The sequence below is a fragment of the Syngnathoides biaculeatus genome, chromosome 10 (genome assembly GCF_019802595.1).
Source record: "Syngnathoides biaculeatus isolate LvHL_M chromosome 10, ASM1980259v1, whole genome shotgun sequence".
NCBI lineage: Eukaryota > Metazoa > Chordata > Actinopteri > Syngnathiformes > Syngnathidae > Syngnathoides > Syngnathoides biaculeatus.
In genome coordinates, this window is record NC_084649.1 from 19195116 (window position 1) to 19217982 (window position 22867).

Below are 22867 nucleotides of genomic sequence, written 5' to 3' on the forward strand. Positions count from 1 at the left end.
CAGCTGTAACGAAGCAATCACAGTCTGCGGAAGGGCACTTTATCATTTGCAACACCATCTGTAGTAACGACGTGCCAGCTCATTTTGTGTACCTGGAACTCAGGATGGAGTGAAACACTACAATTTTTAGCACATGGTGAAATGTAATGAGGAATTTTATATTCAGGTACAAGATAGCGTTGTTCATAGCCGCCGTCGCCGTCCAAGGCGTTGTTGGACAGAATGTACCCTTCAAACACAGTATTTATTCAAATGCCATTAACATTCTTTGACAAAAAAAAAAGGCACTGAACGGAATGAAAAATGGAAAGACAGTCGGACCCGATGACATACCAGTGGAGGTATGGAAGCAATTTGGTGAGGTGGCTGTGGAGTTTTAGACCAACTTATTCAACAGAATACAAGCGGGAGAGAAGATGCCAGAAGAATGGAGGAAAAGTGTGCTGGTCCCCATTTTTTTAAGAATAAAGGCCATGTTCAGAACTGCGGAAACTTCAGAGGAATAAAGATGAGCCACCCAATGAAGTTGTGGGAAAGAGTAGTGGAGGCTAGACTTAGGACGGAAGTAAGTATCTCCGGGTAACAGTATGGTTTCATACCTAGAAAGAGTACCACAGATGTATTATTTGCCTTGAGGATGCTCGTGGAAAAGTACAGAGAAGGTCAGAAGGAGCTACATTGTGTTTAATTTTTCATTTGAATTATAAAATTTTGACTGAATAGTTTTTTTGGACATACTCGTGAGTGGACTCGAATAAGCGCAGATTCATTCATAGCACTAATGTTCATACAAGTATAAGACTATTACCCATCAGTAATTTTATGAGACGTAATGTTTTACAGTCACTTGTTGAATAGCACGTTACGACTATCATGTACTAGGGACAAAAGTTTTTCACGAAACCAGGACCAAGCAAATTGGTGTCAGAAGTAAAACCACTATGCTAACAATGAAAGCAGAAACAGAAAGTTTTCTGGGACTGAGCCCTGAGAGACACCATGATATTTTATAATATTTAAATACTGAAATGTAGCACAAGAAGGGCATTTGCTAGCAATCGAAACATTTTCTTACTGGTTTTCAGAAGTTTTATTGAACAAAAGCTTTCAAAGCTCACGTAGGAATTTATTTTTTTTTACATTTTTCACAAACAAGATGAACATATTTAAAAAAAAAATAGAATTTTGGGCGAGGTGCGCAAAACAGACCCTTACAAAGAGAGGCGGAGAAATATGTCAGAATATTACTGGACATGTATGAGGGCAGCAGAACAGCGGTGAGGTGTGCCGTAGGTGTGTCAGAAGAATTTAAGGTGGAGGTGGGACTGCATCAGGGTTCCGCGCTGAGCCCCTTCCTGTTTGCGGTAGTACTGGATAGGCTGACAGACGAGGTTAGACTGGAATCCCCTTGGACTGTGATGTTCGCAGATGGTATTGTGAGCTGCAGTGAAAGCAGGGAACAGGTGGAGGAACAATTAGAAAGATGGAGACCTGCACTGGAAAGGATTCATTCTTTGACAATTTATGCGGTTTTCTCATCTAATGGTTTGTTTTTGTCAAACATCTATAAACCTCACCCATTTTGTAACATAGCAGCCCTAATCATTCAATCCATATATCAATTTCTCCATTTGCGATTGCGTAAACTTCAGTGGCCTTGTACCCACAGTTTCTATGCAATTCATATACAGTATTTGTGACTACAGGAAAGGCAGCAGCCACTCTCACGAAGGCCCCGAGTATTGATGAACATGTCATTCTAATTCTCAAACACGCTGGAAGTGTTTTCTGAAGGTTGGCACCGGCCCCGCATCTCCCTCAGGCGCGCCTTCCAAAGCCAGATGGCCGCCGGCGTCGTGCATCCAAGCCTGCCGAGCGCAGCCTGGCTGCTCCCGAAGTGACGACGGTACGCTGTCACCGATTCAAACACCCCATCCGTCCCCGGTCAGCTGCTTGACGCCTTTTAATGCTCCTCTATCCCTCCGCGTCGCCTCGTGTGCAAGCCCGTTTGCGCACAGATCACGTCTGCTGCGGTGATTCGAGGATGCATTTCAAGAATACCTGCAGTTCAGATTTACACTGCATGAAGTAGAACACGAGAAGGCCGATTACGCTTGAATTTGGAGTAAAAAAACGAGGTGGCCAAAATACATACAGTGCTGTAAATAAAATGATCCTGATTTTGTTGCCATCGTAATTGGATCATTCTCATTCTAATAAAACGTTTGTGTGTTGAATGCGGCGGCACGGTGGGTCAGCTGGTAAAGCGTTGGCCTCACAGTTCCGAGGACCCGGGTTCAATCCCAGCCCTCGCTGTGTGGAGTTTGCATGTTCTCCCCGTTGCCTGGGTTTTCTCCAGGTACTCCGGTTTCCTCCCACATCCCAAAAACATGCAACATTAATTGGACGCTCTAAATTGCCCCTAGGTGTGATTGTGAGTGCGGCTGTCTGTCTCCATGTGCCCTGCGATTGGCTGGAAGCCAGTTCAGAGCGTGCCCCGCCTCCTGCCCGTTGACAGCTGGAATAGGATCCAGCACTCCCCTCGACCCTTGTGAGGATAAGCGGCAAAGAAAATGGATGGATGGATGGATAGATGCATGTTTTGAATGCTTGGAAAAGTCACTAAGTACAGTGATAGTATTGCTTCTTTGGCAACCCAAAAAATAAGTTTTTGGCATCGTTTGCTTGGACTGCTGTCACAACTCCACGTAAAAACAAAAGCAGTTATAGTTTACTTTTTTTTATCGCTTTATCGCATAAAGTGGGGTCAGAGACTGTGAATGGACTGGATGCGGCCCACTTTTCACAGAATGCAAAACACCAAAGTGTTTAAGTTCATCCATGATATCGGTGGGTTCAGATAAAAAGAACCTTTAAGAACCACACCAAAATTGTTACGTGCACCCCTGATTGTATTTAATACTTCATTGTGTGGCACGGTGGATCAGCTGAGAAAGCGTTGGCCTCACGGTTCTGAGGACCCGGGTTCAATCCCAGCCCTCCCTGTGTGGAGTTTGCATGTTCTTCCTGTGCCTGTGTGGGTTTTCTCTAGGCACTCCGGTTTCCTCCCACATCCCAAAAACATGCACCATTAATTGGACAGTCTAAATTGCCCCAAGGTGTGATTGTGAGTGCGATTGCTGTTTGTCTCTATCTGCCCTGCGATTGGCTGGCAACCAGTTGTCGGTGTGCCCTGCCTCCTGCCTGTTGACAGCTGGGATAGGCTCCAGCACTCCCCGCGACCCTTGTGAGGATAAGTGGCAAAGAAAATGGATGGATGGATAAAAAGCTCTCCCATTAACTCTTATTTACTGTGATGCTCTAGTTGTTTCCCCCACTTGTCACTTGTTGACATATGCACATCCACTCAAATCCTCCACATCCTTGTCAGCGTTCCAATTGCATTCCTTCCTTGACGGCTACTTTCAGATGACATTGATTGAGTCGGCAATTACTTGCGGTCGGATCGCGCTCCGTTGACATTCCGGCATTGAAGATTAGTCCTCTTGTTCCGACGCACCGGTGTGCAGCTTTTTTGTTTTGTTTTTAGCAACAACAGCAGGGAGAGCATTTTAAAACCTCCGTGCATAATACGATAACGTTAGAGGGAGGTGATTTGGATGTAATAAAAAAAAAAAAAAGAAAAACAGATGTGTGTGTGTGTTGCGTGAGTAGGGGGGGATTTTTGATGAAGGAGCTAATAGGCGCGTCTCTCTAATCTGTGTTGGGGGAGCGCAGCGGTCCCCACGAGTACGGCGCTTAACCCCCCCCTACACAACATTGTAACGCTCCACCTCCACAAATAAGTCCCATTTGAGAATATTATGCCTCGTTGTGTGATTACACTAATACAATGTCTTGAAAATATGTTTGAGAAGGAAAGACTGGAATGGCAAAAGAAATGTAGAAATCTGGCATTTCAGATTAAACGGCGCTGTTCAAAAAATAAAATCTACACACGGGCTGTTTAATCCACAAAGAACTCTGATAGAATTTATTGTCCGCCTCGGATGTGGACAGGAAGTGGTGTGCAGAACTTTCCTGTTGAGATTATGCGGCACCCTGCACAGATGGCCTGCTGGTTTGGTGGCTTAAATGACTGCCACTCTCATATTTTGGGATCTTGGCGTTTGACAATAAACTGAAGTTACATTGATTTCATCTCGATCCCCGTCTATCACTGTGCTGCTCACAGAAATCTTAATAATAACAATAATTACATAACATTTAATATTGTATAATAGATACAAACTGTAAAATGGAGCTAAAAACAAGATACAATAATTTGGAAATCCTTTTCAAGCTCCATTCAACTGGATACACTACAAAGTATATATTTAATGTCGAAACTGACTATTTTTTTGTGCAAATATTCTGTAATTTTTAATGTTACATAATCTTTCCTTTTAACAACGCTCAATCAGCGTTTGGGAAATGAGGACACTTAATTGTTGAAGTTTTGTAAGTTGAATTTTTTTCCCATTTTTGTTTCATGTACGACTTGAGTAGCTCAATACTCCGGGCGTTTGTCATATTTTGCGCCTCATAATGCGCCGGACATTTTCAATGAGAGTCAGGTCTGTGGAAGTAAAAATGTGCCACCAGGATTTGAATTTGAAATGTAAAGTGATCACATTTTCAATAATTGTATTTCAGTGTAACTGTTCAATGTTAACAATTCAACTGGCTACAATTCGCTGTCAAAAATTCACAGTCTGTGCCACCAGGCAGGGTTACTTCAGGCCAGAACCAAACAGCCAGCAAATCCAGTTACACTTTCTACGTCACGTGACGTCTCACACACACACACACACTAAGAAACCGTAACTGGCTGGGTGTTCGGTTCTGACCTGAAGTAACCCTGCCTGGTGGCACAGATAGTGAATTTCAGACACCGAATTGTAGCCAGTTGAATTGGGAACATTGAAAAGTTATACTGAAATACAACTATTGAAAATGTGATCATTTTACATTTCAAATTCAAATCCTGTTTTATGTGGCATTTCAAATTCAAATCCAGGTGGCACATATTTACTTCCATTATAATTAAATGAGAATTAGATGGGATGAGAGAATATCTTTTTAATAATATTCTGCTGTCAGGTCATAGAGGCAGTTTGAAAATATATGTGATGAAAAGCGTTGTTGTTGTTTTTAACTATCATTTAATGTTGAGGGGCATGGTGGATCAGCTGGTAAAGCGTTGGCCTCACAGTTCGAAGGTCCAGGGTTCAAACCCGGACCCACCTGCGTGGAGTTTGCATGTTCTCCCTGTGCCTGCGTGGGTTTTCTCCGGGCACTTCGGTTTCCTCCAACATTCCAAAAGCATGCAATATTAATTGTACTCTCTAAATTGCCCCTAGGTGTGATTGTGAGTGCGGCTGTTTGTCTCAATGTCCCGGCGATTGGCTGGCAACCAGTTCAGGGTGTACCCCGCCTTTTGCCTGTTGACAGCTGGGATAGGCTCCAGCACTCCCCGCGACCCGCGTGAGGATAAGCGTTGAAGAAAATGGATGGATGTTCTTAATCTGTCGGACACTTTGCACATGCAGTTGTAAAGTAGCGATCCTCGCCCCATCGTTGTTTATGAACAACAAAGCTTTTTATTCAACCCTGCTCCACTTATTTTGGAACATGTTGCAGGCATTAAATTCAAAAGGAGAAAATATTTGCCAAAACTATAAACTCATCAATTTGAACATTTAACATTGTCTATTTTTTTTTTAAGATTTCCAAATTGTTAGATTGTGTTTTTATTAACTTCATCAGAACTAGAATTTTTAAGCTTCATCGTGGTTGTAACTATTTTAGAGCCTTTAACGTGCATTTGTTTGTGTCAGCTGTATTGTTTTGCCTTCTTGTAAACTTGCGGGTGAAAGGAAATTGATACGTGAGAGGAAAATGCAGAAGTAGCAGACTTTGATCCTTGCAAATTCATTTCTTTTTTTTTTGGCGGCTGATTCGGCACTGAGTTCATTTTTCATGAAGAGGCCTCCGAAGTCACCCTCCACCTGTTCCCAGCTCTGGCTGCAAAAGCATCCCTTTTGATGAATGGCTATCCAAGAAGCACGGAGAAGTGAAATAACCAGCCCCCCCCCCCATCCTTTTTGCACTTGTTTTATGCCCCCGCCATCCTTCTCTTACCTTACGAGTTGAACACGTCGCAGCGAGGCCTGCGAGGGACCTCAGCGTTGGCTTAATCACTTTTTCAGAACTCATCATCTTCAAGGCCTGGTGGCTATGCTAACGAGTTTTAGCGACGCTCCGGGGTGGGGGTGGGAGGGGCCCCCTGGCGGCGCTGTGTCTATTCTCGCTGTCAGACGACAGAGGTGGGCTAGAGCACTCCTCCCACCCTTGCTTCTGGGTCCTCCTGTCTCAACACATCATTTCACCCGCCTGATGTGTGTACCCACTCCCTCCTCCCTGCTGCACCCCAGGCAGGCAACTACTTCCTAATGCGGACATTAGGGAGGAAGCGGGGTTCGTTTTGAGTGCGCTCTGTGCTCTTAGCTCAGAGGCCGGGAACACTAAAAGGCATGCAACGCAAATTCGAGATTCTAGAACGGGGGCGCGTGGTTGTATGTCATTGGACGGCCCGACAGAGGGAGAGCTCTGATGAAAGGGTCAGGAGATTGACGGACAAAATGAAAGAGATAAAGCTCGCTGATCGCTCACATATTACATTTAACCCCTTGTTAATCTCCCTGCGCCGCAGCTGTCGGGCAGCCGACCAGATCGGTCAGGCGAGGGGGGCCGACGGTCGCTCTGAGCCGCGGCTCGACAACGATAACGCGGCAGGCAAAAGTTAGATGAGGACATTTTGCTCGGCTAGCGATGGCCAATCCACTGCCTTCATGTAAGCGGAAAGTCTTCAGCTTCACTGTCTGCAAAGTTGACTGCCTGGAGCAAGTGCAATGTACTTAATGGAGTCACTGTTGGTTGCGTGTTTGAAATTTTGGATACTGAGTCTCTCTCTCAGAGCCATGTTGGGTTTTGTTTGCCCGAGACGTTCATTGAATGTTTGCAGATTGGGAATCGGGCAATTGTCAGTCTGTTTGTTCTTTCTCTTGAGAGAATAGCACCTGTCAAGTTTTGTTTGCTGCCCTTCAGGGCCGTTAAGTGCTGTTTCACCCTAAAACTCCCTCTAACTACACGAAGCCCGGTATTTCTTTCCCATCATCTTATCAGAACAACTGTGCTTATTTCAGATAGATTTCACAGAATCAGCATGATATTGAAATGTAATGACAGATGTGGATTTGTGTTGCCAGCAATTGCAAAATCTAATCAAATCAAATAAAAAAACAAATTGAGTCCTAACCATTTAAAACGAGGGAATATTTCACGTAAATCTAACACTAATTCAGCAGTTTTTTTAACAAATGACTGCAACTGTGACATCTCATTGAAGAAAAATCACCTTATAGCCAGCATAGCCGTCCATTCATCCATTTTCTTAGCTGCTTATCCTCACAAGGGTCGCGGGAGTGCTGGAGGCTATCCCAGCTCTCATTGGGCAGGAGGCAGGGTACACCCTGAACTGGTTGCCAGCCAATCGCAGGGCACATAGAGACAAACACCCGCACTGACAATCATACCTAGGGGCAATTTCCATCCATCCATTTTCTTTGCCGCTTATCCTCACGAGGGTGGTGGGTAGTGCTGGAGCCTCTCCCAGCTGTCAATGGGCAGGAGGCGGGGTACACCCTGAACTGGTCGCCAGCCAATTGCAGGGCACATAGAGACACACAGCCAGACTCACAATCACACCTAGGGGAAATTTCGAGTGTCCAATTAATGTTTTTGGGATGTGGTAGGAAACCGGCGTGCCCGGAGAAAACCCCCGCAGGCACGGGAAGAACCTGCAAACTCCCCACAGGGAGGGCCGGGATTGAACCCGGGTCCTCAGAACTGTGAGGCCAACACTTTCCAGCTGCGCTACTGTGCTGCTGCCAGGATGTCCTTTGCAGTGATTTGTCTTTGCGCATCCAAGAAATAGTGGAACCAGAATAGTAAATTCAAGGAAATCTTTCACCAAATCATAATCACCACGCAAGACTTGCTACAGGTGTCGAGAGCAATAAGAACCTAGCGCAAACGTGTCAAATTAGTATCCAAATGCTGTTGTCGCAACAGTGAAGGACTCTGCTAGCACACTGGCGATAGTTTGCAATTTACGGATTAATAGAAAGAAGAGTACATGTTTTTTTTTTTTTTTTTTTTGTAGAAACTCGTCTAATATAAAAACAAGGCTGATTAACAGGTCCCGGGGACACACACATGTGGCACGATACGCCCGTTTGGACGCATCTGCCCGCCACAACACAAGATTGGTTTGCCGCTTTAATAACATTTTAGAAATGAGATAAGCGGATAGAGGTTTGGCCTCCGGTAATATAGAAAAAGCAAATTCGAGTCTTTCATCTTATCGCGTCGCCACGGGACGGCGAGAACTACCCCGCGCTCTGATGTTACTCGCAAACGGCACAATTATTGACAAATGCTTATGCCTCATTTATTCAGCCACATTCTCTTATCTCGCTGCCATTTAGCTCAAATGCTAATTAAAAGTGAAAAGGTGGAGAACAGAGAGTGACTCGGGCGATGCGACCGCATGATCAATGAGATGATTGCATTCATATGAAAGCGGCGTATTGGCTGCTTTTTAAAGATTGCAGAGAAGAATATATATATATATATATATTTTATATTGAATGATTGAAGTGGGAAATGCGATCGTTGTTGACGAATTAATGCAGTGAGACTACAGAGTTATAAGAGAATTTTCGTCATACTGTCATATCGGCGATAATTGCGGCATAGAGGCCCATATAGAATAACAAATACATGCTGTTTCCTAGGAAACTGAGACCGAAGTACAGTACAAAACAGTTCCACATGCTATTGTGTTCCTCTAGATGTCTGTCTTTCATTAGCGGGTGACGATAAATGCCCCCCGCTGAGGCGGGACAGCCTTTCCGACTCTGATTGGTCTGCGTGCAGAAACGAGGCAACTTTTACCCCTTCCCTGAATCAAATTGATTCAGACGTGATGAATAAAAACAAATAGCACGGAAAAGAAACATTTCTCGACCTTGCGTCGCTCAATTCCTGCAGGGACAGAAAACGCGCACAAAGCTTGACGGAGACTTCATGACAAATGACTCTTCATTGCCTGGAAACGACACACTCTGTCCTAAAGATTATCAGTTCCAGTCAGGGAAAAAAAAGCCATCGCGTGCCAAGATTGAAACTGCACTGCAAAAATGTTGTTTTACCCAATTGGAATATTGGAACCGTGATGTAACTCATTTGCATCTGAAGGGATTTATGATCCCCATAACCCCAATACTCCTCTGTCCTAATTTCTCTGTTTCTGAAAATACAACATACTTAACAATCTTGTGGTTTACAGCAGTGTGAACGATCTCATGGTAAATAAAGCGGTAGAATATAGAATTAGACTGTATTGCCATATTTGTTCTTATATAAGCCCAACATCAGGTGAAAATGTATAATTCATATGCAGGGTGTGCAAGTTTTCCAAATGCTAGCAAGATTTGAATCTAGCCTCCTTCCATGGCCCCTGCCCACCCCGCCTCACGGCATGCATGCACACACACACACAAAAAAAAAAAAAAACGCCCCGAGCTCACTCGACAGAAAGAACCAGAATGACCGCGTCGTCTCGTCGTGCTCGGCCGGCCGCCCCGGAGTCCTCTTTGGTCGGCCGGACACGGGAGACGAGCCGCCGGAGGGATGAGATTGGGACCTGCGTCGCGCTCGTCTGCGGCTGCCTTACTCGGGGAGGGCCAACGTCACACAAGGGGAAGGGATTTAGAAACTTTTAATAACATAAGCAAGGGGATCAAGTTTCCTGACGGGCTGGTGAGAACGCTGTTGTCACCGTTCTTTCACGAGTCTGTGCATGAGGTTTTCCAAGCCCAGCAAGATGGAGCCGTCTGCTTGTCGGACAACCACGGTCGATCTTTGATTTAAAGCACCGAGCTCTCCTATTGCTTCCTTTCAACTCTTGTTGCTGACCAAATCTTAATAATCCAGCCAATAAACTACAGTGTAGTCTCCTTTTGTGTGAGGCTGTGTGTTTCCTGCCGCAAAGCTGGAGAGCGCAACGTGTTCGATGGATTGTTTGCTCACACTTCCTGTCTGTAGACCCGCCGATTGGTTACACTTGCCCTGCCGTGCTCACTTCTGAAATAATAATTATATTTAAATGAGGAGAATTAGATGAGATGAGAGAAGGATGATTTTTTTTTTTTTTAAATATCTTTTTAATAATATTCTGCTGTCAGGTCATAGAGGCAGTTTTAATCGTTGTTGTTGTTTTCAACTGCAAATCGTTTATTGCTGGGCGGCATGGTGGGCTCAGCTGGTAAAGCGTTGGCCTCACAGTTCTGAGGTCCCGGGTTCAATCCCAGACGCGCCTGTGTGGAGTTTGCATGTTGTCCCCGTCCGTGCCTGTGTGGGTTTCCTCCGGGCACTCCGGTTTCCTCCCACATCCCAAAAACATGCAACATTAATTGGACACTCTACATTGACCCTAGGTGTGATTGTGAGTGCAATTGGGTGGCAACCAGTTCAGGGTGTACCCCGCCTCAAGCCCGTTGACAGCTGGGTTAGGCTCCAGCACTCCCCGCGACCCTCGTGAGGATAAGGGGTGAAGAAAAAGGATGGATGTACTATTGTACTTGTACTTGTACTATTCATACCCGTTCAAATGTATCAATGTTTTTGCAATCCAAGCATGCTAACATCCCAAAAAAATGTTCATCAAATTCATCATTCATCTTCATATCATTTACCTCGAAGCATAGTTCTTCAAAATACCGTATCTTAAAACCTCATCATGAAATCTTTTCTCATGCACGTCTCCACACAAGAACACACTCGCGGCTCCTCTAAAAGTTCCTCAGACACCTGCAAAAGTGTCCGATCGAAAATTCACCCGCCGATATCAACGAAAGCGTACATTCTGTATTCCATAAACATACTTACTACCATATTTGATATCACAGCCGTCACTCATGAGTCTGGATAGATGTGACTGTAAGTGGGCTCGAGAGTGCCGCTTGTTGTGTGGATGATCCTTCATTTCCGCTCTAATCCATAGGCCTGAGCACGTGTCCCCATTGAAGGAGTCGCGGGGGATTGACCTATATACCTGCTGACTCCGAGCGACCTGTCACAGCTGCGGCGTGGCACTCTTGCGACACGCGCTAGCGCGCGATCGGTAGTCGTAAACCGCTGTTCGTACAGACGGCCCTCGATGCAGTTACGGTGATTTCCAAAAAAGCTTCGGAGAGAGTTTCCTACACTTGGCATCACGGGATTGAGGTGGAAATCGAAAGCAGCATTAAATGCGCAGCACCCTCGCATGTCGTGTTTCAGGGTTATTGTGCTGACTGAGCCAAACGTATTTCCAACTCACCCTAACCTCATCCCCGGTTCGCCCTCTTAACACCTTTCCATGGGAAGCGGGCCCATGTTCATGCGTTAGTTCTACTGACCTCCTGCTCTCCTGACCTTCGCTTGCTAATCAAGACCTCCTATGGCTCACGATTCTCTCTGACTCAAATGTGAACGATTATTTGGAGTTGCGGCCATCCTTGTTTAGATGCTATTTTCGGAACTTTAAAGTCCCTGGAAAGTGAAAATAAACTTAAACCACCCTCGCAAATTTAGATCTACAATTTTAAATCTAGTATATACCACTTTGAATGCTTTTAAGTCCAAGTGATCTTTCTTTCACTGGGAACTTTTTTAAAATTGTATTTTATATTTCATGTTTGTTTTCCTAGTAATGTTTTAGACTTTATCAATTGAAAACATAAACAAATTTTAAGAAAGAAATTCCTGCAGAGTGCTATTTTTGTTTTTCCTTGAATCAACTTAAATAATTGGTCATATTTATTGTGAGATATCATTAACATCAATTAATAATCTTAAATATATATATAAAATGGGATGAAATATAATTTGAAAAATTGTGGTGTTTAAGAAGATGTGATGGCTTGTCACATTAATCAGTACCCAAAAAAGTCGCTCTGAGTTTCAAAGTAATTGGTGACCCCTACTCTAAAGTCGGCGGCACGGTGGATCAGCTGCAGTGTGTTGGCCTCATCGTTATGAGGTACCGGGTTCGATCCCGGACCCACCTGTGTGGAGTTTGCATGTTCTCCACGTGCCTGCGTGGGTTTTCTCCGGGGAACTCCTCCCACATCCCGAAAAATATACATTAATTGGACACTCTAAATTGCCCATAGGTGTGATTGTGAGTGTGGCTATTTGTCTCTCCGTGCCCTGCCATTGGTTGCTGACCAGTTCAGGGTGTAGCCCGCCTCCTCCCCATTGACAGCTGGGATAGGCTCCAGCACTCCCCGTGACCTTCGTGAGGATAAGCAGCGAAGAAAATGGATGGATGGATGCTCTAAAGTCAGCGTGCCTTATTACGATCAGACGGCGACCAGTCCAGGGCGTACATTATCCTGCCTCTGTACCAAAGTCAGTGGAGATAGGCCAGCATGAACTCTATTGAAATCTCATAGTAGAAAATAGATTAACCTAATATTGTATTTGCTGATCATAAGATCACAGAACTGAACTCTAATGCACGGAATCAAACGGCATCTTTTAATAGTTGGTGTTACTTCTGCAGTCACACAGTCGTTATTTCTATGGTATTTGCAAACATACAGTATTTGCCACTTCTACCATGTAATGACTGTTTTTGTTTTCGTCAATAATTACGTTAAACTTGTGATTTTTTTTTTTTTTTTTAATGTCAAGTTTTTAATCTCCACTGATGCAAAAACACTAAACACTAATCAGTGCGTTGCAGTCAGAGGAGGGGAAAAGATGCCTTCCTGCTCGCGGTGTTGAAGAGCTGAAATGTTCAGTTTGACTGAGGTATGCAAGTGCGTTAGATGACAGCTGACATTTTTTTACCCACGCAAGGGGGGTTGGGGGGGGGGTGCCTGACTCTTGCTGTGACTTGACTAACAGGAGGATGGACAACACTGAGGTCGTAGCTTCCTCACAGTATCTTTTCCCGGCACGTTTTCAAGGCCCATAAGCTTACATAACAAAATATCGACTAGCGTGTGCGTTCATGTGTGCTGTAGCTGTCGAGTGGCCCGGGAAGGATGACTCTTATTTGTGCATGAACATGAAGGAAGGAAGGAAGGAAGGAAGGAAGGAAGGAAGGAAGGAAGCGTCTCCCAAGTGGAACATTTAACAGGTTGCTCAAATCTGGCTCAGGCACCTGAGAGTTTGGTATTCTGCACTGCGCTTTCGTGTTCGCGTGTGGGCGTGTGCCCTCCCACAGGGCTACGCGCGTCCCCGAATGGGATTGTGCACTCGCTGGCACCCTCCATGGGTGGCAAGTGTAAAAGTCTTCCAATCTCCCCCGCCAGGTTTTGCGGCTCGACTATTGGTTCTATTCTGCAGTCGAACAAACCACTGAACAACACCATGTAGGATTGTTGTTTTATGCAATATGTTTGTGTATATACAGTATATCCATCCATCCATTTTCTTAGCTGCTTATCCTCACAAGGGTCACGGGAGTGCTGGAGCCCATCCCAGTAGACAGTATGTACTGTATATTTTATTAATTTTTTTAATTTATATATGTATATAAAATATATCCATCCATCAATTTTCTTTGCCGATTATCCTCACATGGGTCGCATGAGTGCTGAAGCCCATCCCAGTATGTGTATATACATGTGTGTGTGTGTGTGTGTGTGTGTATATATATATATATATATATATATATATATATATATATATATACATAATAGATTTGTATGCATATTTATTTTTATAATTTCTATATGGTCATCCATTCATCCATCCATTTTCTTTTGCTGCTTATCTTCACAAGGGTCACCGGAGTGCTGGAGCCTATCCCAGCTGTCAATGGGCAGGAGGTGGGGTATCTATCTATCTATCTATCTATCTATCTATCTATCTATCTATCTATCTATCTATCTATCTATCTATCTATCTATCTATCTATCTATCTATCTATCTATCTATCTATCTTAGTTAAATAATAATAAAATGATTTTCTTTTTAATATATATATATATATATATATATGTTTTTTTTTTTTAATCAGTGCCGCTCTGCCGAGAGGAATTGTTTTTACGTCTGCAAATGACATGAAAATGATCAGATGTCTGTCAATAAAACAAAAGCTTTTACAAGATGAAATTCAACATTCATGAACCCTTTATTCTACCTTGTCTGTTTGTTTGTCCTCTTTAAACTTTGTTTCGCTAACTCTATGTAGCTTGAGGTTTTCTCTCAGTGTATGTGCTTTGTATTTAATTTAGTTGGTGTATTATTTTGATTAATGAGACAGTAACCCACCGCGCATTCGGCCCCGTAAGAAAGATCATTCTTGCGGGTTGACGGTTTCATTTTCAAACCCGCAATCCCGGTTGCTCGCCGTTCTGCGCGCTCGATCCGAATCCCGGATAACAATGTTCAACGTTTCCTGCGTGGCTCTCAAAGCGTGCGGCGTTACATAATGTTGACGAATATGTAACTGCTGCAACGGAACTGACATGTGCGGAAACATAATGCGTTTGTGCACCTAATTAGACGGGCGCCCTCTGGTAGCGCATACGCAGACACAAACGCCAGATACACACTAGCGTATGTGACTTGTCGTGGCTGCGGTGTGTCAGCAAGAATCCAACGGGAGCTTGGATCAATCCGTGTGAATGGGCTCAATCTCGCTGACCTTTTTCCTTGTGATAACCCGCAGTGTTGAATCTCTCATTATTTGGACAATAAAAGGGCAGATTTTCCAGCTGCGAGTGGCCCGGCCGGCGCACGGCCTCGCCCCGCCGGTGCTGTTCACTTCCTGCTTTTGCCCGCGTTCTGCTTCGTCAACCGAATTTTCACAAAGCCTCCGACTGAATTTGCATCTGCTGTTGCATCACCTTGCCTCCGCAGAATAAATGCCGCTCTTTTCTTTCCAATGCACATCATAAATTAGGCTCGGCCTGCATCCGCCTACAGCGTTTAAGCTCATTTTCTGGATGTACGGTGGATTTATCTGCTGTAGAGACGTACGACTGTGGAAAAATGCAAGCGAAGCCTCACAATACCCCAGACAATATACGGAATGTACATTACTGTATTTTAAACATTGCATCTTTATGTAGAAATACAGTAGAATGGGAAGTGGTCAATGCAAAAAAAAAAAAAAATACTGGCCTCACTTTATTACTTTTACCAATGAGGATACAGCACCGTTATATTGAGTTTTGTATGCCATCTACTATCTGGTACATACACACAGTGAAGACAATAAGTATTTGAACACCCTGCTATACTGCAAGTTCTCCCAATTAGAAATCATGGAGGGGTTTGAAATTTTCATCATAGGTGCATGTCCACTGCGAGAGAGCTCTAGAAAGAAAAATCCAGAAATCACAAGGTATGATTTTTTTTTTTTTTTGAACGATTTATTTGTGTGATACACCTGGCCTTCCAATCAAAGTAGTCAGATTCAAAATTGTATCATTCCTGTGTTGAACACAAAGCTTTTATTCTGTTGTATGATTAATGTGGAAATACAAGGTTATTTTATTTAAAAATTAATTGTTCTGCCTGCCAGCATAAATCACGAGATAGATTGACAAAGATACATTATACGATGTCAATGAATAATAAGTAGACCAATTAAGGGAAATTAGATAATTATGATCTCTTGTCGTCATGGTAAATGTTGGGAATCACTGACAGTGAAAGGCCAAATTAAAATTAAAATGTACGGCTTGATTGGTAGTAAAAAATTCATTTCACCCTAGAAGTGAAGATTTGTCTTTCCGTGATTTCAAAAACAGGAGAAATCGTAGATCGAGCTCCTTCCCTTTGACATCGGAAGTTCCGCTGCGCCGCGTTCTCATCAGCCCACGATACATACGGTGCACGCCGTCATCAACATTCAAGATGCAGCAAGCTAAATCGGTAAAAGGATGCGCTTAATGAAAACCCGATGCTGATGTTTCAGTGGATAGTAACGCGCTCTGCCGGTTTCACTACTTAATGGACTGATTAGTGTGTATCTCGTCAGCCGCATCTGCGTTCCAGTTGAGCGCCGAGGTGAAGCGCGCTCTCCGGTTAGCACACGAGTTAACCTGCTGCCATTTAACGAGGTTACCGATTCGCTAACAAGATGAGCTCGCTAACAGGTTGCGGCGGGCACACAAACACAAAAGTGGATTACAGTTATTAGCACAAAGTGATACATTCGGGCGGCACGGTTCTGAGGTCTCGGGTTCGATCCCGCCCCCTCCCTGTGTGTGGTTTGCATGTTCTCCCCTGTGCCTGCGTGGGGTTTCTCCGGGCACTCCGGTTTCCTCCCACATCCCAAAAACATGCAACATTAATTGGAGACTCTAAATTGCCCGTAGGTGTAATTATGAGTGGGACTGTCGTCTGTCTCTATGTACCCTGCGATTGGCTGGGAACCAGTTCAGGGTGTACCCCGACTCCTGCCCGTTGACAGCTGGGATAGGGTCCAGCACCCCTGCGACCCTTGTGAGGATAAGCGGCAAAGAAAATCAATGGATGATGCGTTCAACCATTTGCCCCCCTACTTTTGTCGGTTTCACTGGAGTTTGTTTCCACCTCAGGTGCTTGCACTTTACTTGTGGAACACCCAAGCGAGGAGTTCGCTTGGCAGTGTCCAAAACAACTCCAGCTCCACAGCAGCTCGATTTTCCGCACACAGTGTGGGAGGATGCGCGAAGCGCAGCACATATTCCGGACCTCCGTACCAGCTCAAGCACTCCACATGAATAATTTGCCACTCTCAGATCCAGTTTGGGCTTCTCATATCTCCGCTTCACTTTTTTTTTTTTTGCTGATTCAGGAGCGACTTTGGTTTGGCATCTCAGGAATGTGTCGGCCTTTGTGTTTTAATTACATCGATGCTTTAATGCACAAGTTACTCGAACCTATAAAAGGTTGGATGTTGAAAGTGAGTATTTCTGGGAAGATTATGTCATCGCGATGTACCGAACACACACTCACGACGCCATTACTGCAGCGTGTATTACATGTGGGTCAATATCGACCTCTCGGTGAAGCAGGTTTGATCATGTGAGGATGTTGGCGCGTTGTAGCATATATGACATAGTGTACCGTTACTAATCACAATCATATTTGCGGTGACTCACCAGCATTTCGACAGTATTTTTTTTTTTTTCCTCTGTGAAAATACCAGCACAGATGGTTAGTTCTGAGAGTGCACCTGTTTATATATAGCTTCTCAGTAGAGCACTTGAGAGAAGAGAAAACAAAGCAAGTCTGTCTGTTTGGCCTGTCAGCTGCTCCATCAGAATCAGAACTTGAATGATTAAAAATAATAATAATAATAAAAAAAATCCCCATTTCAGTGATGGTTACCCGTTTCTAACTGACCTAACACCCCACAATCTGAAAATGGTGAAAAATTGTTTTATGCTATAGCTCCACAATTCACCACGACACAGTTTTCAGTGCTTGCACGTTATCTAGAAATATGTATCACATGCAGTATTGAGAAACAAATATCCGAATTCACTTAACAATCTTTAAATGAAGCAAAGCATATAGTACATTATTATATTATAATGTACTAATGATGTATATTGTATATTATACTACATTATTACTCATCAGAATACTTGCTCTTTAAGCACTACACTTCCATTGACGACCAGGCTGTCTATCCATCAATCAATTCTCTGAGCCACTTATCCTCACGAGGGTCGCTGGGAGTGCTGGAGCCTATCCCAGCTGTCAACAGGAAGGAGGCGGGGTACACGCTGAACTGGTCCCCAGCCAATCGCAGGGCACATAGAGACAGGCAACAGTCGCACACATGATCACACCTATGGGCAATTTAAAGTGTCCAATTAATGCAAGTTTTTGGGAAACTGGAGTGCCTGGAGGAAACCCACAGAGGCACGGGGAAAACATGCTAACTCCACACAGGTGGGGCCTGGATTGAACCGGGATCCTCAGAATGGCGAGGCCAATGCACCACCTACCAGGTTGTGTACACCCCAATTTGTGGAATGAATAAAGATTTTACAGACAATGTAAAAAAAACAAAACAAAAAAAAACACACCATCGGAATTACACAGTTGATTTTATCATCACTAAGGTGGTATAATTCCATCCATCCATCCATCCATTTTCTTTGCTGCTTATCCTCACAAGAGTTGCAGGGAGTGCTGGAGCCTATCCCAGCTGTCAACAGGCAGGAGGCGGGGTACACCCTGAACTGGTCGCCAGCCAATCGCAGGGCACATAGAGACAAACAGCCACACTCACAATCACACCTTGGGGCAATTTAGAGTCTCCAATCAATGTTGCATGTTTTTGGGATGTGGGAGAAAAACCGAGTACCCAAAGAAAACCCACACAGGCACGGGGAGAACATGCAAACTCCACACAGGCGGGTCTGGGATTGAACCCAGAACCTCAGAACTGTGAGGCCAACGCTTTCCAGCTGCCCACCATGCCGCCCGGTGTTAAAATTAATTATACGTAATGTGCAATCTTAAATCACTAGGTATCATTAAGAAGACTCGCAGTTAATGCTTGTACAGTTAAACGTGATATGAATATGAAAGGCAGATCTACGTTTCAAACAAAGTGAACAAGACAGCGGTTGTTAGGGGTAACAGACTTTGACAGAAAAATGCCACTATGTACTTTTATTACAGCGTTCAATGCCCAGGACCGTTAATCTCTTTGTACTTTCAGGTTAATGACGCTGCAGAGTAAAGTCTTACAACAAAGTGCATGACGTTTTTGTGTTCCGCTCCCCAAGTGCATTAGTCTTTTTGTCCTTTTCATGTCAACATCTCTGTTGTTCACAATAGTCGCTTTGACTATTCAACAACCCAGCGAGAGAAAAAAAAAAAAAAAAAAAAAAATATATATATATATATATATATTTTTTTTTTTTGCAATGGTAGAGACTTTTGGTACAGAAATGTCATGATCAAAAGAACGTACGGCTAGTGGGCTCCAGGGGTCTTGAAATGATTCCAATCAATATGGTTAACATGTTCCTCGTGGGCGGCTCGGCTGGAAAGCGTTGGCCTCACAGTTCTGAGGTCCCGGGTTTGATCCCGGCCCCGCCTCTGTGGAGTATGCATGTTCTCCCCGTGCCTGGGTGGGTTTTTTCTCCAGGCACACCGGTTTCCTCCCACATCCCAAAAACATGCAAACTCTAATTGGACACTCTAAATTGCCCCTAGGTGTGATTATGAATGCAGCTCTTCGTCTCAATGTGCCCTGCCATTGGTTGCTGACCAGTTCAGGGTGTAGCCCGCCTCGTGCCCAGTGACAGCTGGGATAGGCTCCAGCACTCCCGGGACCCTTGTGAGGATAAGCGGCTGAGAAAATGGATGGATGGATGTTCCTCGTGACTCGACTAGCTTTTCTGTGCTGCTTGTTTTGCTTGAAATGTCGACTTTTGTACATCAGTTCGTTGAACACTCGATAGTTTATTTGCCGTGTGAGGAAAATGCCACACTAATGTATTTGTGTGCTGCATCCGAGAAAGTAATTACCTTAATCTAATTTACACCAACATTGCCATCAAAAACATCCATTAAATATTGACAATGGTCATTTTTGTGTCATCAACCCACTGCATAATGAGATGTGTTACTTTGTCTTGCCAGGTTGCCTGTTCAGTCCTCAGGCAAAGACGATCCTTTTAGAAACGGCGAGCAAGGGTTGCAGACATGGCGCTGCCGGCTCTCGTTTCATCTTTCATAGCCTGTAATATAAACATGACCATCCCATTTCATTGAGCCGCCTCATCGATCGCCTGCATTGACCTGATATCTAATCTGTGTATTTTCAATTTGCCGCCCGCGAGAAGATTTTCCTCCTCGCCCGTCAGCCTTGTCCGTCTATTTTCAGTGCCGATAACGTGGGACAAATGGCAGTCTCGCTCATGGCGGATGATTTATGCTTCATAGACGTTCTAATTGCCAGTCTAATGTGAGAGATGTTTGAATTTGTATTCTCCCGCACATTTCCTCTGTGTACTCTGTTGGAAAGTGCTTAATGTTGTCAAATTAGTCCAACATCTCAAACGGATCAAAAGCCATGTTTGGAAAGGTTCAATGGGGAAAAGGCGCGCCAGGTCATCGTCGTGGAAAACTGGAGTAGCTTACAGTATTCCTAATTACCGTTTTCTTTTGTGTTTTAGATAAAAGAATGGCTCTGCTTGAACTGCCAGACGCAGAGGGCGCTGTCAGGAAGTCTGGGAGATATTCCGGGGCCCGCGACGCATTCTGCGGGTTCCGCTTTGCCAACTTCAGCGTCTAATCTGCAACCGACTCAGCAAAAAGCGGGTGATCAGCGGTCAGGGCCCAGGCCCACGGGTCCTCAGCAGCAACAGAAACCACCGGGTTCCCAAGTAAGTGGCCCTCCCTCTCCGATGAAACAGGCGGACAACTCCTCGCAATCTAAGGGGGTACGCCAAGCTTCTCCTCCAACCAAAGGTTCAGCCCAGTCTGTTCCTCCAGCCAAGGGTTCCTCTCTATCAGGTTCTCAAACCAAGGGTCCCACACAACCCTCGGTCCAGAGTAAAGGACAGTCTCAAAATAAAGGGCCTGCTCAAAGTAAAGGTCCGACTCAGTCCGGTAACCAAACCAAAGGCCAGAGCCAGGCGAAAGGGCAGACTCCGACGAGGGGATCTGCTCAGCCCACTGCTCAGGTGAAGGGTTCTTTGTCTAGTGCCAAGGTTGCATCCAGCCCTAAATCAGCACCCACTAATTCCAAGAGCTCTCCTCCTTCATCAAAAACAGCACCCACGCAGTCTAAACCCACAGGTCCGTCTCAGGTACGCAAACAGACGCCGAGCCAGGAGAAGCCAAAAGTCTCCCCTAAAGTTCTAAAGGAGGACGTCAAGGCCTCACCGAAGAAAGCCTTGCCAGAGTCGGCCACTTCACCAAAAGACCTGAAGATAGCAGAAGAAATCCAGATGTCAAGACACCGAGAAGTGAGCAGCTTGAATCTTCGCCTTCTCTTCACTCCCGCAACTCATCATTTTGATACATTTTTTTGGTTTCATTTGGTTGCTTGTATACGTTTTTCTCATCAGTTTCGCCTTCAATATGTACTCACTAATGTCGCTATGGTTGTCATCAATCATCATAATTCATCAATTAATAATTGTTCCAGATACCTATCTATACCATAACCCATGTGTCTGTCTACTGATAAAATTTACAGTGGATATAAAAAGTGTACACACCCCTGTTGAAATGACGCACAGCCAACATATAAAGTGCACACCGATCGACATTTTAAATACATTAAACTAGTGACCTTAACTAATCCTATTGGTTAGAAAAAATTTGACTATAATTTGTTTTAGTGTGCAGAAAGCATTATGGGAATGAGGAGAATGGCTGTTGTAAAATTGTTTACACTGCTACTCTCTGCGGACCTGTGCTAGCCACTTGCGAAGAATTCGCGCAAAGAGTTAAAAATGCCATACCGTGCCGCTTTTTGGTGGCAATTTCCAATCAGCATGGAATGTAAAAAAAGCATGGCTTTCCCAAAGAGAGATAATTGAGGATGCGGTCGGAAGAGGGAGGAAGCGGTCAGAAGAGTTGCCGCGCCGAAAGATCCGCGACTGCGTTCTCGTCACCCGTTTATTTTTTTCCTCACAAGGAATCTAAACAGCCACATGATGTGGAAGCCGGGCAAAAAGACGCGAAAGACACGAGGCGCTGGCCACGTAGCTTGCTTATCCCATTTTAGCAGTAGATACAAATACACCACTGAATATGACCGATTTCATCTTCCTCACGCGCCTCATTTATCTGATCACACTGCGGCTTGAACAAAATTTCGAACGTTCATTGCTGCCCGGGGCTGCTACTGTGGCTACCGCTAAAAACTCTGGCACATCCCCATGTGACGTCACTTCCCAGAATGCACTACAACGGAAAAACTATATTGGTCTATGTTGTAAAAATATGTAAATCTGGAAATGATCATCCAAAGTTACATCTTATCGTTATGATTCTCAAGTCAAAAGAGATCATATATACCAAATTGTACAGCTCATACTGAAGGTCACATTAATAATGCAAAAAAAGTATTAAATGATTTATATTGGTATCATTACTTCAGTCATCATAAAAACCTGCCATAACTGGGGTGTGTAGACTTTTTATATCCACTGAATCTATCTTGTCTTTCGAGCAGCCCTCTCATTCCCACCATTGCAATTAATCTTTTTTGTCACAAACCTATTAAATTGTTTTCATGTTATATTACATCACATGTTTTTGTATTGTATTTTGTTTTTATTTCTACATTATCAATGTTTATTTACCCAATTTGTTAGTGTTATTATAACGTACACATTATTGAATGTTCATTAACATAAGTCTTGTGTTCATTGGAAATTCAACTGCAATTTATGTTTATGTCTGCATTTTTTTTGGTCTTTATTCCCCATTTTGTTTCCTGAAGCATATTGTAAACTGTGATAATATTTTGAGCATTCCAAGCATGATCATTATTCTTCAACATTTCAAAGAATGCAGAAGGGAACGCACCGCGGTAACAATCAATCATGTAACGGAATGACATTTGTCTGTTTGATGTTTGTTTCAAAGTCCGTTTTTATGAGCAGTGTGTATGAATTAACCATTTGTCTGTCTGTATACGGCAAGGGAAAAATCAACCAAAATGATATTCTTTGTTGTTAAAAATCAAATTGCATTGACAAACAGGTCCAACCCGTGATCACTGCTGAACATGGTTGGTGTTGTCTGTATGCAAAAAGTACAT

At 44.0% G+C, this 22867-nt stretch overlaps 1 protein-coding gene across 5 annotated transcripts in view; it reads left to right on the forward strand.

Annotated features, from left to right (window-relative positions):
* bsnb (bassoon (presynaptic cytomatrix protein) b) overlaps nt 1-22867 on the forward strand; it is a 56308-nt gene that overhangs the window by 22658 nt on the left and 10783 nt on the right. Inside the window, exon 4 of one of the 5 annotated variants that reach the window (XM_061832619.1) lies at nt 20265-20474. In XM_061832619.1, coding sequence (XP_061688603.1) covers nt 20265-20474 — 210 coding nt within the window. Of the gene's footprint in view, nt 1-1706; nt 2138-19728; nt 19785-20264; nt 22285-22867 lie in introns of those variants that run through there. The other 4 variants (XM_061832620.1, XM_061832624.1, XM_061832621.1 and 1 more) reach the window with 4 other exon arrangements.